Source organism: Acanthopagrus latus, chromosome 15 (genome assembly GCF_904848185.1).
Source record: "Acanthopagrus latus isolate v.2019 chromosome 15, fAcaLat1.1, whole genome shotgun sequence".
Classification (NCBI taxonomy): Eukaryota; Metazoa; Chordata; class Actinopteri; order Spariformes; family Sparidae; genus Acanthopagrus; species Acanthopagrus latus.
In genome coordinates, this window is record NC_051053.1 from 16,536,021 (window position 1) to 16,555,174 (window position 19,154).

The following is a 19,154-nucleotide window of genomic DNA, read 5'->3' on the forward strand; positions in this document are numbered from 1 at the left end:
TGCCGGGGCTGTTTATGTGTGTGCGCGTGGGCGGACGTTCGTGAATACAGTATACACACGTACGTCGTCCCGGACATGTTCGGAGTGTGTGGGAAAGCATAAGTGGTACATGTTTTCTGAATGGTAGAGGGTAGGCAGCAGATTCGTACAGCAGCAGTTTGTGCATATTGATTATACTGCTGCATGATTACACTGATGTATAGAGGATTAGGAATGGAAATCCGGATGAAGGGCTTTCTGCTGCCTTATTGTCCGCTCTGAATCCAAATAAATGCTGATGGAGATCAAAGCCAAGAGAACTGCGCCAGGCTAAATGCCCCAAATCACAGACTTCCATCCTGTGTGTGTGGATGAGTGGAGATGTGATCTCTGGATGGGGGATGTAGCTCTTACAGCAGCTAATATCAAAATGATCAAATTACACAGGAGTTACAAAATATTACCAGCATTTTTACTTTGAGTCTGAACAAGTCAGGGATGTTAGAACTTTGAGACATGATAGGACAGAGTCGGGCGATATGATGTGAAGACTTTTTTGTAAATTTTGGCAATACCGTTTCCCAGATCCCCTGTACAAATTCTGGCTAATGTCCGATCGAGCATTTGTCCGCAGAATTCACAGCAAGCGAGCGGGCGTGGGAGTGCAGTCGCTTCGTACTCTTTTCTCATCGCCTGTATATCGCTTTTCTGCTCTTTCGTTGATGTTGCGGATACGTCCAGCTACATGTGGTTTTGATATCGACGCATTAGCCATCATTGCTGATGAGTCCTCCTACGCCTGTGTGCTTTAGTCAGGTGCCTACGTCTTACCCTCACCAAACAGAGTAGTTCTAGTGGCTGAGAGAGCATCTGAAACAATCAATCCCCTGTTGCGTGCTACGAGGCAACTCCAGGCGAAGTCCCGAAAGTACCTGATTCTGAGACAACAGCTTTAGTTTCTCTTCTGCATGTTTAGGGCAGGCTAAGTGGCAAATCAAGTCTGGTTTCTCGTGTGATCTTGGGGATCTGGCTGCCTTGGTAATGTGATTTGAGCAGCAGGACTCACGTAAAGCCTCTCATAAAGATATCATTTTGAAAGTATTTCAGTTTCAGGGTCCAAATAACGGAAGAATACTCAAATGTGATGAAGTTGTGGCCCAATATGGTTGTTTAAACCATTTTTTAATTGAATTTACAAAACACTTGCTGTCTAGTGAAACATACTGTTGCTTTGATATAACATTATTTATACCGTGAAAGGAGATTTTGGCCATATCGCTCACCGCTGTGACAGGGACTGTGCTTAAAGATGCCATATTTCAGTATCAGGTGGAAGACTCTAACATTTTGTACATGCAGTCACTACAGCTCTCCACTCAGTACAAATCTGATAAATTCATATTTTATTTTGCCACTTATCACATCCCGACAGTGGTCTCATGTGGCGCTGATGTGCAAATGGATTTATGGGTGGTATATTTTCTTAGAAATATGACATTGTGCAGTTTCAGATTAATCTTTAGAGGCATCAATAAAAACACTAATTTTTGCTTTGTGGGTGTGCTGATCTTTTACCCAGTCAAGCAAACTTCTAATGTGGTTGTTTTGATGTTTTTTTTGACTGGACTTGCATTTTCTTTATCGCTTCTCCAGTCTACTGACCGATCAAAGCGCTTTACAACATTTGTCACATTCACCCATTCACACACACATTGATGGAGGAGGCTGCCACGCAGGGTGCCGACCTGCTCATCAGGAGCCTTAAATTGCTCCTGATGAGCAGGTCGACACCCTGCGTGGCAGCTCTTCCTCCTGAGCTACAGCCGCCCCGACCGGGCATTTATGCTCATTATGAAATTGGTCATGCATTTATTTCAAGCTGCCTCAAGATATTAGTCCAAGCTGAAGTTGAAGCTGTGGTTAAAGTAGAGTTGACTCATCAGTGCTAACCTCTGTGCCAAATGTGTGGCAGTATTTGTGGCTGCCTCGCCATAAAAGCCACCTTCTGTTGTGCCAGTTGAGTGCTTTTAATGTGAAAGAGCCACACAAAATGTGTTGTTCTGTGTTTGGAAAGTGGGGAGAACAGGCAGAGGCTTTTGTTAATGAGATGAAATTATGAACATTAACTTTCTGCACGTTGTCCTGTGACTCTTCAAATGTGAGTCTTGCGGGAATAATGGACTCCGCCACTAAAAATATAAGATTACTTATCTGTGCTTATGTTGTTCTATTTTCCAGCGGGAATGTACATGGGCCAGCCCCAGATGCAGTTCACTCCGCAGGGTTTTGCTCCAGGGATGGGTGGACCCGCCCCGCCCACCACCATGATGGGCGGAGGGGCCATGATGTCAGGCGTGGCTATGCCCAACGGCGGCTACATTGGCATGCAGCAGCAGGGCGCGATGCCAGCCAACCAAGGGCAGAACATGTACAGCATGCAGCAAGGACAGCAGCAAGGACAGTGGAATATGAGCCAGGTAACACTCGGGACAGACAAATATATGTTATACATCTAAAACACACTCAGGATGAAGCGCTTAATTAATTTCATGGTGATGATGAACTCATTTGAACATTTCACTGATTGTAATTCCACTCGAGTTTCTCTGCACATTATTTTTTTTAGAATTACTTACATTTATTTTTCTAGCGACCTAAATAAAGATGTCATAATTATATTGTTTTTTCCTGTGGCACACCACCTGTGAAATAGTTTTATTATCCTGATCGTAAAAGCTGATATATGGTTTCACACACAAGGTAACTTTGTGCAGCTTTAATCAACAATTTAATCTCTTTTTATAGTCAAGGTTATTTTCTGCCCAGCACCATGAATTGATCAGCGAGTACCAACATTTGGCTCATTTGTTGATTTGTCGAGGAGTGGTGACAGAGTCATTTAAAAACCTAAAACCAGCCCAAGGTGGAGCTGAAACAGAGTGTTTTAGACAGTGGAGGAAGACAGAGCTGTAGTACAGGACAGTCTGAAACAACTGATGAGTTTTTGAGCACTAAAGCAAATAAATCTTTTCTTGTAGTAACCTAAAATAAAACCATGAACTTGAGAATGAGCATATGTCTCTTTAAAATGATCTTTTTGGAGAATTATCATACATAAGTTAAGTTACTGTAGTGAAAATCTAATCTGCTCGACTCCACCTTGCCAACCGCTGATAGGAGGTGATAGACGTGATGTGTGTGATTTGAAACAGACAGCTCTGTATTCCCCACCTCAGTTCTTCCTTGTTGGACTCCCAGCAGCAACACGCAGTGCTCTCCACTCACAGAGTGGATTTACAGATTAAAGTAGCTGTGCTCTAGTCACAGCAGCTCTGTCAACAGGTCAGTGGGTTCTGTCCTTGTCTTAGTTTCGTGGTCTGTGTCTTGTGTCTCATTTACACATGGTATAAACATACAACCTGCATCTTTATCTGAGTACATGTTAATGTAGGTCTTTCCATTTAAACCTGCTGGTGGTAGATTCACGCTTTCTTAATACGATGACTCTACCCACACAGTGACCGGATCACTGCAATGCAAGTTAAGTAGATGGGGCTGGCAGACGGGTCAGCAAACATGGTGCCCCCATTCCAGGACACCATCTGTATGAGCTCTGTTTGTATGTCCTCTACAGAGGAAGGGTTCCTCTGTTTCCCCTTTAGGAAAATAGGTTTTGAATGTATCCAAACTGAGGCGGTGTCATTCAGACTTTTCATCTCAGATGAGGTCTGGCTGATTCTGATTGCTGCGTGTCATTCTTGTATCTACATCTGGATCAAACTTGCTGATATTTAAAAAGAGAGCTCCCAAAAGTCAAGTGAAGTCAAGTTTATTTATTTAGCCCATAATCACATATTTATCTCGAAGAGCTTAATTTATTAATTTATTTATTTATTTTTTGCCAATTAAGGATTTGATTAAGCAAGACAGTAATTATCAAGCCCAAGTGCAACAAGGACTCTGTTAATAAAAAAAACGTCAGCCAAGTTAAATTAAAGCTAATTGTATGTTTAAGTAGTCTGTCAGTCAACATCAGTATCAGATCATACACTGTATGCAAGTACATTGTAGGAAAATGCATATCTGATTCATTCGCCTCAAGAAATCTGACGAGGCTGCAAATGAGAAAGAAACATTTACAGTTAAATTATTGATTAACTCTTCTTTAGAGCATAATCATCTGTCAGCTACTGTTTCTGCATTTTATACTTCACTAATAAAACAGCAAAATAAATTTGCCCTGAACATCCAAGAAACCCTTAGAATGCTTGGCAACGCATATTCATTTGAATAGTTCACAGTAATGGAATTAATTACAATAAATCATTCAATTAATTAATGAGTCAATTAATATTTCTACTAGATTTCATTTTTCTGCTGTAGTATTAATGTAGTTCTGTCTCCATCTGAAAGTTATTTAGTCCAGCATAAAAAAAATTGAGATCGACAGATTGTGTTAAAAACTTCAACCTGAATTTAAACCTTTTGATATATTTTGACTGCAGATTTTCACAAGAAGGATCATTTTGATTTCCTTGAAACATTTTTTTATGTACAAGTGTTAATATTCATTGCATTCAAGGATGAGATATTACTCATTCATTACATTTTAGGGAAAATAGCGATGTTTTCATTCTTTTCACTAGCAGCTGTAACATCACATTCGGTTTCGTTTCATCTACAGATATTTGTACTGTGTTGACTTCAAGCTTTTCTATCTTTGTCTTGCTGTTTTTTAAATCATGTTGGGACATTTTCGAGTTACAGCTTGTAATGGCTTGTTTTGGTGCATACTAGATGATGCCATCTTGGTTCAATACACATATCATTTTACAATTTCAAGCTTTTCAAATCTAGTTTAACATGAGTGTGTCCAGAGTTTAAGTCACTGAATGACCCTATATTTCTATTTTGTTTTAAAAACAGGTGGTTCTCACCCAGGTATCCTAGCTTTTTACTGGAGTGTTTTTCATAGCAGTGTTTCTTTGTTCCATTACATGATTTCCACAGGTTGTTTGTTTAAAAACAGTCATCTGTTTGAATAACAGACATACTGTCTTTATATGAAAATATGTAAAACGCTCAAACTGATGAGGACTTCCAGCTGTGTCTATACTGGATCTATACTGGGAGCCTTGTCAGCACATCTGTTTCAGAGTTTTCAGTTACCTGCTGCTCAAACACACACCGCTTCTACACAGTCGTTATCATACTGTGTGTCTGTGTGTGTGGGGGGGCGGGGGGGCTGCACTCGGCACTCAAAACTGTAGTCAGCATCTTGACAGCAGGGGAGGTTAATGAGAGATCATAAATCACACACACACACACGCACACAAACGTACATCACCACCTTGGAACCGGTCGAAGTGTGAGGTAGATGATGAGATGTGTAAGTGTGTATTGTGTAGAAAGACATAATGGAATGGTGAGCTAATGAACGAGTGCTTGGTCGCACATACGTCCGAGCTTACCCGGTATACATGCATAGTCACACGCACACGCATACACACACATACCTACACACACTTACCCACAGCTCTCAGATGACCAGATAAGTGAGTAGCGCTGCACCAAAGCATATTAATAATAGATAGCACAGGATGGGAGGAGGGGTAGGGGAGGTAGATGGGAGGCATGGGGTGAAGAGTTTGTAGGGGAATAGGGAAGTGGGGAAGTGGTGGGAGGGAGAGAGGGCAGGGAGCAGGAGCAGCCAAAAGCCTTCAAGAACAGAGGTGAAAGCAAAAAGTGAGTGTTGGAGGCAGGGGAGTCGAGGTAAAGGATGGGGAGCAGCCGCTGTGCTCACAGGAGGAGGGAATGGCTGTCTATTTTTGCTCTGATGAATTCTTAACCGACTCCCTTCCTCCATCCCTCTGTCTCTCTCTCGCCCCCCTTCACTTTTATTTTCCCACCCAGATGACCCAGCAGATGTCAGGCATGAACGTGAGTGGTGGAGGGCCAGCGCCAGCCACTTTGAGCCAATCGGGAGCTCCGGCGGCTGGCTGGCCCGCGGCTTCACCGGCGGCTTCCGGCCAGACCCTCAGCACTCAGCTGTGGAAGTGACGAGAAGAGGCTCCAGGATGATTGGGGGGGAGAAATGGCAATAATGAAAAAAAAATAAATAAAAAACGACCCGCCACCCACCTCCTCAGCATAAACAACGCACAGCGGGGGTAGTCTGACTGCCCCTTCCAAACCTGACACACCTTCACCATGGTTCCTTTAAGAAAAAAACAAAACAAAACAAGATGACATCACACTGGATGGAGTGGAAGAAAAAGAAAGACTGGCAGCTGTCGTTTCCAGTCTTTGTTCATCCTTCTGCCTCATTTTTGATTTCCTTTAGTCGTTGTTGTCTGAAGAAAGAGACAAAAAAACCAAAACAGCAGAATCAACAGCAAGAAAAAACTGCTGGACCAATAACGCCGAGTGTCTATTCTAGTGATATGATATCATTACCAAAATGGATAGTTAGTGAATAGTCTTTCAATACCTACAGTAGATATGGCTATCTTGTGGTTGGTCTATGCTACCCTGTCCTCTCTCCTCTCTCTGCTGTGTTTATTGTAGCCCTCCCCCTCCCCCTCCCTCCCCTCCCTCTCCCCTCTCCGTAGGGCGAGCAGAGCCTCGTAGCAGATAATCGTCTGAACAGTACTGTATTTATGTGAATAAGATGTGAACCTCCCTCTTTGCAGAGCCATACGAGAGAGGTCGATGCTTTTCTCTCCATCACCCTTTGGAAGGAAAACATCTGGAGATCGGGTTCTCCAGCTCTCTCCTTTCAAGTAACTTTGACTGACACAGGCTCAAAGCTGCTTTAAACAGTAGACGTTACTTTGCACTGATTCAGCGAGTCATTGTTATGTAATTTGACCATTTTCCCACAAGGAATTCTATAACATTCAGAGTATTAAGTCAAACAGTGTCTCATTACAACCTTGTAACTTGTAATTTTTTCCCCACCCTGCAGTCAGTGTAAGAGCTGCTCTACAGTAAAGACCTCACACACCAGTGGTTCCTAACCTTCGGCTGGGGTCACAAGATGAGACATGAAGTATTCAAAGATGGAAAGAAAAATCTTGTTTTTTTTTTATTAATTCTCCAGAATTTTTCTTTGTATAGCGACATAATGGAGAGCCTTGGCTTTGGCCTTGGTTCACTTCAAACTGTGACGAGGGATCGCATGTAGGGCCGGGCAATACAGCTAAAAAGTAACCATACAGTACGACTAAAACTAGACTGAAACATCAGTATTTCAAGGCCTAAATGTGCAAATCATTTACAAATAAGTGCACCGCCTGTGAGAATCCCATTTTTATGCAAATTCTAAACAATCTAGATTGGCCCAAACAACCAGGTACCAGAATTTGCAGTTCATTAATTCGTACATTTTGATCAACACTGTTTTCCAGTGTGATCAGAATCCTCTCAGCCTCCGTTTGAGAAGTAGCAGCGCACTCAAATATGTATCTGAAAACGCCAGCGAAGTAAACTTTAGCATTGTTCATTTGTGTATATGAACAATATTGGAGTGAAACAGGTTCCCATTAAACATGCAGCCATGACTTTTCACTTTTCCTTCATCACACTTCCACGGCCTCTCCTCTAGTAACATGCGTAGTATCTCAACACCATACACAAACCAGAAGCATTGATCAGCGAGTGGAGTCCATTTAAAGTCCAACTCTGTTGTAGATGCAGTGTCTGAATCTTGAGTCCTGAAAACTTCAGTATTCATGTCGCAGTGTGAGGGTCTGCTGTAAGTCAAGACAGCTATCTGTTACTCAGCGCTTAGCCTGAAAATATCCTTTTTGTGAATGCTGTAATAATTCGGTGCTGCAAACATTTTTAACATAAAACACCAAAAATGAAATGTTATCAGTTTATTTCCCTGTTTTAGTTGAGAGTAGACGTTCCTTTGAAAAGGAGCAAAGAGAGTTGAATGCAGTTGGGAACCACTGATAGTATACACGAACACACAGTATACAGGCTGTGACAACACTGGCCAGCTATCCAGTATCTCTGGTTTTATCAAAAAATGGAATTAATTGATCCTACCCTGTTTCTCATACTGCTCGCTGGTTAAAAACATCCTAAAACTCCAAATGTCTCCTCCTCCTTTAAGTCTCTGTAATTGCCAGGCGTCCCCCGGCTCCCCGGGGTGTCTTTGGTAGCCATGCTGTGGTGTTTTGAAGTGTTTTAAAAACCAAACGAGCCGGGTTTGCTGGAGACTGGGCTTCGACCCAGTTACGACATTCCTTGTTGTTCAAACGCACCATTTCCCCGAGGCAAATGTTCGCGCTACTGGAATCACAGCGGTTTGTCTTTTTCTGCACTTTAAATAGCAGAGCAGGTACTGTATCTCTCGCTGTGTTGTGGTTGCGTCTCTCAGATCGTTGTCAGGCAACAGCGGAGACGAGTGAACCGTCAGTTCACTTCTAACAGTTTTCTGTCTTTTAAGAACTGGATAAATGTGACATCCCCCCCAAAAATGTTGCTCCCTTAATGTATGACGCTGTAACTGTACGTTTCTGCCATCCGCCATCTTTTATTGTGGTGTTTTTATTGTGTGCAGTACAAGAGAAGCACAGTTAGTCTGAAGCAAATAAACCTGGACGACCAATCACAGGGCTAAACTGGAGTGGACGGTGCTAGCGAAAGGGGACCTGTATGAAAAAATTGCTGGATGGGTCCCGTCGCCACCGTCCAGTCCTCATTCCGTGGGAGTGAGAACAGAGGAGAAACGAGCGAACACACACTTACTCATGTGCACACAGAGCTACGATCACACTGCCAAGCGCCGATGCAGAGATTCGTGTCCGTATACACACAGGGTCCCTCTGCCATGCAATAACTGCTGCACTCTCTCACACACACGCTGTTAGTGTGAAGAACACATCATCATGTTCAATAAATCTACTGTCCTCCAGGTTTATTTCCGATGTGTTTACATTTTCTGGTGCCTAGTACAGAGAAAAAAACAAAAAAAGAAAGTGTTTTCCGTGCATTAAAACGATATACAGGAAGTTTTCTGTGTTCATCTCTGTCCAATGACTCTTTAACTGTAAAAGTACCGTTTTATCTTTTTTGGAGTTTCTTTTGTTTGCTCCTTTTTTTTCCCCCCATTTCCAAGTTTTACAAGAGGGTCATTTGAATAAAGGCTGTTGAATCCTGGATTTAATCCTGTTTTTTTTTGTTTGTTTGTTTTTTTTCCCACGTTCACATCGCACACCAACCCTAAACTTCATCTTCGGGACAATACCACCGTTAACATGCACTGAAGGAAATTCGTGGCGGCCTGTCTGATGTGCTCTATCTTTTTCACCCCTGTCTGCTCAATTCACTCCTTTTTATTCCTCCGCTGGCAGGTGCGTTTACGTGTGTGGCGTGTTTTCTTTGTTGTCAGCCCAAAGACTACATTAAAGACGGCAGCTTGTCACGAGAGATGTTACTTGCGACTTCACGTGGGCCATTTTCAAACCTGATCACACACTTCATGAACATAGTGAATGAGAGCAGGACAACGGCCGTTCCAGTCCATTATATATGAGCAGTTCAAGATGATGTAATTATAGAGCATTTATGCATTAATAAGTCTTTACCGCATTAAGTCTGACATGTAATTCATTTAAACAAAGAGGACCAGAGCTTGAAAGTCTAGCTGTTTGTGTTAGTTGCTTATTGGCATCTTGCAGGTATGAGCCAGCATGAAAACATGAAGAGGGCACTTTTCGTCATCAACAAACAGACCTGAAACCTTTTAACAGACGAGAAAGGAGTGAAAAGCTGATGCAAAAAAAATTTCCATTCCAACGTTTTAATCCTCTCAGTGAGAGATATGTAAACGAAGTCAGAAGTATTGTTTGGAATAGTTCAGTGTCCTGGGAAACGCTTGCCATATTTCAGTAAGATGAGAAAAAGATACCAATTTTGTGTGAAAGTGCAGAGCTGGAGTTTGGGTTGTGGTTAACGTAGCTTGGTTTAGCATGGGGAAACAACCAGCTTGGCTCTCTCTGAAGCTCAGAAATACATGTACCAACACCTTTAAAAGTGTAGCTTGTAAGATATGGCCACCTTTCTATGGTAGCTCCAAAAATACAAGGTGCAGCATATCACCAGAGTTCAGGACGATGCCCGCTCACTATACTTGCTGAAACGTTAGCTATCTCTGGCTGTAGCTACTAGCCGCCGTTAGCAAGTCAGCTCAAATAGCCAGTCCAGGACTGTGACTCCAGCAGGTGGGGCCTTTTAGGCCCAGTTCTGGTGAGTTTAACTGAATTGTTTTTTACCATAATCTTAAAAGGCAGTTAAGCTTGTGTAAGTCCAGTTAAAGAGAGACACCCGACACAAGTGATATTGCGAGACAGGACGGGCAGGGCTAGCTGGTTAGCAACACAGCACATAGACGACTTCGACATAACATCAGCACTGTTGTTTTCTTCACATTCAGCTGATAAGTTAGCTAATTTTTTTTAACATTTTAAATTGAAAACTCTGGTCATATCTTACAATTTGCCACACTTGTTATTAACACATTGTATCTAGTTGTATGCTAGCTCACTGTCGCTGTGCACAGCTGTTGAAGTAGGCTAGCAAGTAAAATTAATCAGAAAAATTGTGTTAATGTGTACTGGTGCTGGCAGGCATATTCTCGGTGAGGGCCAGGCTGGCTGTTCACGGTCTTTTATGCTAAATGCTGCCTCATAAATGCACAGACATGAAATTGGTATAAATCTCCTTGCTGCTTAAAGAAACAGCCTCTTACAACAGCTGTCATAAGAAGTTGGCAGTTACCTGGACCACAAGTCTGGTTTGTATGGTAATTCTAGGTATCACAGTTAAATTGACAATGACGTATTAATGATTAAAAATGACAATGATGATTCCCATGGCACTTTTCAAATATGCAACATATTTTGTTTTAACATTTATACTTTTTTTCTTTTTTCTTTTTTTTTTTTTTTAACATCAGCAGGCCATGGATGGAGGAAATACACAGTCAGAGTCATCCCAGTTTATTACACAAAGATATTCAGTGCTGTCCAGTCCTCACAGAGCACGTTTGACAGACAGCCAGAAGTCTTGAATCATGCAGCTCCTCAGAGTCTGTGTTCGCTGTGAACAGATTGTATTAGCCCGATAAAGAGAGAAAGCAGGAGGCTGCCGTTAGTCCCAGCCAAGAGATGATGGCCAGCCACAATCAGCTTCTGGCTTTAGGATCCGCTGCTCAGCTCCCTTCTTTTCACACCTCGATCACCACAGTGTCTTTCCGATGTTTGGGCTCATTTGCAAGGTGTGGTTTCTCTGTGCGAGTGTGCCAAACCAGCACCTGAAAAAAAGAGAAGGAGAGGGGTGAGGAAATCTGCTGACAGTGGAAAATGCTGGGGAATAAATAAGGAATGAACAGGCTGTTATGCTTGGATAAATACAGCACAGATGCAGGTGGTTGGCAGAGCTAAACTGAGCCATGTAAGACCATAGACTCAGGTTGATATTATTTGGATTAAATCTGCTGATAGCTGATATTTTGTGCCCAAGAATTTGTGTGTGTGTGTCAGAGCAGAAAAATATCTGAAAAAGAAATACGATCCAAACTGCACCATGTATAAATGTTCTCCATTGTTTACAGATGACTTACTTTGTTCACTCTTGACCTGCAGTATTTAAAGAGTTTACACGTAAAATGAGAGATTATTACACCCTTGTCCATTCCCAATAACCCCTCGCTGCCACTGAGTCTTACCATTCTCTGTGGTATTGTGTTGTCCTGATTTTTATTGGGATGGAGGAGTAGAGTGAAGTTTTAAGGCTACATGATCCCCAAACAGAGACACACCGCCAGCCAATGGTAATATGGACTTGTTTATATCTATTATTGTCCTTTTTTCATAATAACAAGCGTTCAACAATTGCTGTTTGTTTGCTGATGTCTTAGTGTCTAACTAGCTAACATCACATTGTTATTGCTGATGTGTGGGTCACTTGCATTTGGTCATATTTCAACGTTGTGATTCTCCTTTTTGATGGCACATGACATCAAAATTGCTGCACTTGGTGACTAGCAGGGCAGGAACTAATGTTAGCCTATAAAGCACCGCTAGTAGACAGGTAATGAAGCAGTGTTCTTTTTTTTATTTGACGACTCGACTGATACCATGAAGTTGATGAACTACAAATGTCCATGCTTTTCTATCTCTGTCAGATAAATGGCAAATTGCAATGTGACAATACCTGGATTGACACAGTAACACATGAGAAATCAACACAGCAGGTGATGCCGTGTTGGAAATGTCAAGTTGTGACTTTTTATATAAACACCATTGAGGATTACTGATGATTTTGTGAGGGTCTTGAGGGGTTGTCTCAAGTCATGGGGGAGATTTGAACAACTATCTCTTGTAAATCTGTCCTGAGGGGCATTTGAAAACAAGGAGTAGGGGGGGAAACTGGAAATGGAATTGAACCCTTGAGTGTGCCGATGGTCTGAATGCTTGTATTTCTTGCCTCATTAAAATGTGTTGTAGCATCTTGTCCTCACAAAAGTGAGGTTTTGGATTTGAGAAAAAACAGATGCTCTGAAGACCATCTTGAACGCAGCCTGCATAAATAATAAATAAATACATTTGAATAAATAAATACAAGACATCCAAAGCAGACCAGAGGACAGTTGATGATCTAAATAGACCAGCCAAAACTGCAAAAAAGCAAGAGTGTTCCAGCAACATTAAGTGGTCACGTTCAAACAAAGAGTGATCAAATGTGTAATATCACTCTTCTCTCCAAATATCACACCCTCTGCCTTATATCAAAAATGCAGATATCCCTCCTGTGATGGTAATTACATGTGATCAGACGTCATAACTAGTCCCTTTGAATCCAATTTGGTCACCCTTTACGTTGAACATGGGGAAAATGTCCAAGAAGTGACTGGCTACTGTATGGAGTTCATGAAATCCCCCATGTATTGGTCTAAAGCTGCTGGGTAGTTGTGTTTCCCTTGCTGTTCAGACTTTTTGAAGTAAAGGCTTCGTTCCTTGATGATGCTCTGATGAAATATCTGTCAAATGAAAGACACTGCTGCATTCTTTGAAACAGATGGAATTGTATCCTCCTGCTGTGAATCTGATGCTCACCAGTCTGCCAGGAGGGATTCCTCACACAGGAAACAGTCTGACACCTCCTGAAATGGATCAAATCAAAAGCACCTCACCGCAGCTGTTTGTCTTGCGTTTGCAGCCAATTTCACAGGAATATATCGGCGACAAAACACTTGCAATGGATGCAAAGATTAATATTTTCCTGGAGAGCGGGACAAGTTTAACTCCTCAGAGATTCAAGTGAGGTCGTGTGGATTCAGAGTGACTTTTTTAGGAAAGAGCTAATGAGCTTATAATTCACACATGTGACATTTCTGTATCCAAAACAACACACAGACGCGCGCGCACACACACACACACACACACACACAGACTCACAGGAACATGATTTATTGCTGGCTGCCTTAGTTTCTGGGCTTCCTCAGGTGGAACATGTCACTTCCTGCACACTGTGCTGCTAATTGGCCCACTTTGCATATCTAACGAGGCTAATGTAGCAGCCACTAAAGCATCGCTCCAGAGCTGTGGGGAAAATGGTACTGAACGTGTGTGAGGACGTGCATGTGTGCGCGCACACGCACCAATTATGCAGTCGGAGTGCCCTCCCCGTTCCCCCGGCCTCAAACACCTCTCTTCCTCCCAGTTTGCTCTCCATTTTCCTCATTCATCACGTCCACTTTTTCTCTTATGGCCTTGCTCCCGTTTTTACCTCTCAGTTCTTTCTCCAGCTCTATCTTTCTCTCCTTCCCTGAGGCAACTCTGAGACAAAAAGCTTTACCAGGTTAGAGCTTCTTCTTTTTTTTTGCCTTAATAGCTAATGTGAGGACAGGCTGGATTCTCCCCAGCAGAAGGAGGAACTGGTGGAGAAGCAGGGACAGGATGATTGGGTAGCAACAGCTTCTAGTTTGACCTTGAAATGACTTTAAATTCCAGATTATTGCAACTTGGGGCCAAAATTTACATTGTGAATCTATCTGATATGATTATAGCCTGATCCTCAGACTGATATTAATGCATTCTTGAGGCATTAACAAATGCAGATAAAGATATAGCAGACTTTTTTTCAGAGGACTAAGATGTGCTGGGTAAGATGTTACAGTTGTCGGTGATCCCAGATGGACAAAACATGTTATGGAGACATTGATTTAAATTCCCTCAAACATTGGTTCAGATCATACCTATGAGACAGGGACTTATTTGTGTCAACTGGTGAACATGAATCTGAGCAAGTAAAAATCACGTGGAGTTCCTAGTGTCTCTATTCTCCGGCCCCTGTATTCTGTTATGCTCCTCCTTGCTCAGACTATAGAGAATGATCATCTCATATGCTGATGACACACAACTCTACACAGTAGTGTTACCCAGTGACTGAATTGAGAGAGAGAGACAGAATTTTTTGCATGTTTGTTTAAAAAGTATCTGAGATAGGTTTTAGGTCAATGCAGCCTTGATAAGATAGCACTGTTTTACTTATAGTAAAGACAAAAAGGCGGAGCCACTTGTTACCTTGTGACGCAGAGGCAAGGCCAACCAGCATCATGTCAGTTCTGCCTCTCAGATAAATAAATACATTCAATGGAAACAATCATTCCGCTAGGCCCCACAATAGCTGATCTCATCACACAGTCTTCCTCAGCCGATGGAATTAAATTTCCATCTGTCTGAACACTTTAGCAACTTGAGACTGTTTTCGTCACCTGCAGTTTCCAGTAATAAACTTTAAGTCTCAAGACCCAAGCTGTGATTAACCACAACTGTCCCATAATGGGACCGAGAGGAAAATCCATTTGTAGCGATTTGAGGATCAGATCCTCCAAACCAGATGCAGTAGCGGTCAAAGATGCACTTAGCCACATTCATAAAATAAAAATTAGGTTTAGCAGAAACCTGAAAGCCGATGCAAATGCAATAAACATCGTTATAGTCTTTCAATCCATGGCAGCAGACGTCTCTGTGTCGCATTTCTTTCCTTGGTGTCTTCTTTTCAACTACACATCCAGTCAGATCATCTACCTATCCTCTGCTTTTATTTTCCCTCCTCTCCCCCTCTCCACTCTATCCCATTTTCCTCCTGTGCTATCATCTGTCTCCATCTGTTCCTGCTTTCCCCCTCCTCTCTTGTCCTGTCACTGCTGTCTGTTGCCATTAGTCTCCTGCTCTAACTACATCACAGCTCCTGTCAGTCGTCTCCAGATACTGACCGGCCATCAGATGAGCATTTCTGCCCTCCATTGTCAAGGTCAGGATTCAGGCTCTGTGATCCTGATCCTAGATACCTTCCTCAAAAGTGGTTAGAGCCTGGAGTCAGGGTGTGTCACAGTGGCTGGAAATAATTTCAATCACAACTGTTCAGACCAGCCAAAACCAATTTCACTACAACTTCAGCTTGAGGGTTACTTAAATCTGTCAAGAACACGGTGCGGAAACCCAGACAGTTACAGTTACAGGATTTAGCTTCCCTGATCAACAGAACTAGGACTTGTGTAATGACTAATGATGTCACCTGATGATGTTCATTTAATGTACTGTTTATTCTCCTCACAGTTTAAGTCACGATGATGTTATTAGTAGTCCGGATTATCAGTGGTGGTAGACGATCATTTATTAAGTCATGATGACTGAGATATTTTATTCTTTTCATCATGAAGTGTCACTTTGGTTTTATAGGAGATGATTAAAGAGGATTTCCTCGGGGTGTTCTTGAGATGTGTGACTCTGCTTGGTAACTCAGCCCTTCAGGAAAACATCAACTGGGATTATTCATTAGTGGATTTAAAGAAGGCTTGATTGATTCTCCATAAATATACTACATTGCTAAGTAGGTTACAGTCAATTTAACGGTAAAGCATGTTAGAAAATTGTCTAAAATGTCTAATTTTAGTTTAAAACATTAAGAAAATTAAGCACAATGTGAAGAGGTCTATGTATTGTGTTGCAGTAAAGGCTTATTTTATCATCTTATCTGATCTTATCTCATCTCTGTCTATTCAGTATTAAGCTATAATAAGCTCAAATACGACCTATTGAAAACTTAAAGAACACAGCTTTTGTTTAGCTTATTTTGTTGACAGTGCACAATGGATTGTTGTTACCAATTTTTAAACTGTATTATTTTATTTTTTATAACTTATTTAAAAATGATGCTGCTATTATAATTACATTTGACCCCTTTATCATTTATTTTCTGTCTTGTTTTCTGTTCATTGTACAAAAGTGTTTTTCCATCCTCTCTGCTCACACATCTATGATCAGTGATGATGTCAACTCTTACTCACAAGAACATTTCACGGTGACATCACATTTTCTGTCTACGCCACACAGGGCTATGTTGGTCAGTTGGTTTAACTTTACAAGTATGATCTTTGGATAAACTGTCACAATTTCTAAACACACATCAGGGGCTTTATGAACGATGATGTCATGTCCCGCTGCTTTTGTCACTGTGACGTGATAAATGCTGATATCACATCTTCTTGTCTGTGTGGTGCTGGGCGATGACTGATGATGTCACAGCCTGCTAATGGCCTATATTAATATCAGCGGCAGGGCACCTCCATTAGTGTAATGGGGCTGATAATGATGATGATAGTTTCAACATAGAGCTGTCTGCAGCAGTAGCAGCAGCCAGCAGCAGCTCCAGTAAGTGATGATCCAGCAGCTCTGGGGGTCTTATTTCTATTCCCTGCAGGAAACATTTACCCACAACCCACCAGGGACTTAAAAGTGCAACAGTGTGACCTGCGTACATCTGGTGAAACAGTAAATTTACAATTCACATTTGTTGAGTCCAGATGAAACAACTTGCTTCCTGAGTTTTTCTCCACAGAGGCTGAAAACACTGTGTGCAGTGTAATGGCTGGAGAGAAACAGGATGGCTGACTACCAGCAGAAAACAATTTTGTTCTCAACTAGATATATTAAATCAAAATCAACAATACCAAAGCTCCGCTGGATGCTGCTATGTCTGTCAAACAACCAGAAATTACAGGATTGAACCAACAGGTGTAGTGGTGTAGTTTGAGCTTTACCATCTTTACCCCCTTACCCTCATATTACATCCACTGTCATGCACAGATAACTAACACAGACACATTTAAAGCTGTGTTTAAATGCAGAATCAGCTCAAGATCTTAGCCAATGCCTTGGTGCCAATGAGTGTACGGGCTGCCCTGACCTTAATGTGTGATGGACTAATCCACAAGTGCCTTTTTCAGAGCAAAATCTATATCTGTAAGACCCCGAGGTGAAGCGGTCACACAAAAAATGTGAACGTCAACAATAGTAATTTACTTATGACACTTACAAGTTAATAAGAAGAATCCTCTAGGAATTAAGAATAGCAATACCAAAACCTATGGCTATGTGGCCAGTAATTGTTGAAGTATTTGGTTTGTACCAAAGTAGCCCACAGACCAAGCCTGTTTTAGACTGAATTGCCTCTTGTGTTGTGATCCCTGACTAAAACAATCACAGCTATGTAGCCATGATCAAGAACAGGAACTGTGTCAGAATCAGATAAATAGCGACAGAAATAATGGCCACAAAAATGGTAACAATTGTGAATAATAGTTAGGTATAATAATAGGTATGAACGCTTTTGTAAGTGGACTTACAGAATGAGCAACTCTTGAGTCTGCCTGTTTGCTTCTACATGTCCAAGTGGAAATGTGTTTCATACTAAAAAAAGTTCTGAAATGGAACGATATTTCAGTCTGATTATCGGGCTCTGATGGATCACGACCACTGCTAATATCACCTAAAACTGTATCAGATAAAAACAATTCATGCACGATTGAAACAGCAAACAAAACAAAAGTCTTTATTTGGACCAACTGGGGACTAACAATCTTCGCTTGCGTATTCCTTCAAGGGTTTAAATGTAATAGAATCCATTTCTCACCAAAGTCCTTTAAGGCGGCTCGGTGATGGTTGTCAAGAGGATGAGTGGCTTCATAATACCAAGTGCCAACAGGGGCTGTGGTGATTTGAGATGAGCTGCATCGATCTCAGCTGTCTAAGCACACAACTAGAATTGATTGCACTATAATGCCATTTCTATCCAATTCAAGCTGTGTGTATCTAAGTTTAGCCTGTGCCACCAGCTTAAAGCATGAGTCATGCTGCCAATAGCAGGGTGAGGTGCCCTATGGTTAGTTGCTGCTGTGATGGTGACTGCAGTTTAATTTCCGACACACACGCACATATACAAATGCGCAAGTGCTAGATTAAGGCAAATATATTATTATAAAGATGAAAAATTGAACCCTGGTCTGAGTCAGCCACCTCCCATATGCATGTCAATGCGGTCTGATTATGTACTAATTACATTACAGACCAATCCTGCCCACCACCAGCAACAACAAGACTTTGAGCTGTGAAACAATGAAAAATCACTTTAATTTTAGAGAATATAAACTACATAATGGCAGATTTTTTTCTTTTTTTTTTTGGGCAATAGAAATAGAGGTGTGACTGCCAATCCGTATTATCTGGGGTCTGCTGGTGAGGAGGTCCAATATCCAACGGCAGAGTGTGGTGCTCAAGCCCAGAGTGATATGTTTTCCAATCAGCTTCACGGTTGAGACCAATTAAAAGCTGAGCTGGAGTCAACAAACTGCATCCTGACGTAGCTATGGTTATTTTCAAGACCGTGTGGATGGAAGTGGATATGGCACCCTCTTTAACTTAGCTACTGCTTAAACAGAAAGTTGATAGAAATTGTCGTGAGGGCTTTGATGTGTAAATTCATGCTCATCATACAAATATTAATACGTTTAAACTCGTGAAAATCCTAATATTTCATTTGTGTGCCTAAATTAAGCAAATAATTAATCAAGATGTCTGTTTAAGATAACACAAAGTAAGTCTGAAAGCAATCTTGATAAAATCTCTAAATTGTTCACGTTCTCTGTGAAATCAAATAGTCAAAATAGAAGGCTAGAGGTTTTAACAGAATGCAAATCAGAATTGCATTTGGCATTGTTGTCAAATGGACAAATGGAAGGTTTGCATGCAATGGGAGGTAAAGTTGGTTTGAACTATATATAAAAAACAATCTTTGGGCCATTTTTCATGCAGTCT

At 41.6% G+C, this 19,154-nt stretch overlaps 2 protein-coding genes across 7 annotated transcripts in view; one reads left to right on the forward strand and one right to left on the reverse strand.

Moving 5' to 3' along the window:
* Nucleotides 1-6,210, forward strand: part of LOC119033208 (stromal membrane-associated protein 1-like) — an 85,700-nt gene extending 79,490 nt beyond the window's left edge. For all 4 annotated transcript variants that reach the window (XM_037123002.1, XM_037123003.1, XM_037123005.1 and 1 more), the window contains 2 exons: nucleotides 2,218-2,456; nucleotides 5,893-6,210. In XM_037123002.1, coding sequence (XP_036978897.1) covers nucleotides 2,218-2,456; nucleotides 5,893-6,039 — 386 coding nt within the window. In that variant the 3' untranslated portion in view covers nucleotides 6,040-6,210. The remainder of the gene's footprint in view (nucleotides 1-2,217; nucleotides 2,457-5,892) is intronic.
* The window catches only part of b3gat2 (beta-1,3-glucuronyltransferase 2 (glucuronosyltransferase S)), a 67,653-nt gene continuing 54,584 nt past the window's right edge, over nucleotides 6,086-19,154 (reverse strand). For all 3 annotated transcript variants that reach the window (XM_037123016.1, XM_037123015.1, XM_037123017.1), the window contains one exon: nucleotides 6,086-11,305. In XM_037123016.1, the coding sequence (XP_036978911.1) occupies nucleotides 11,219-11,305 (87 nt within the window). In that variant the 3' untranslated portion in view covers nucleotides 6,086-11,218. The remainder of the gene's footprint in view (nucleotides 11,306-19,154) is intronic.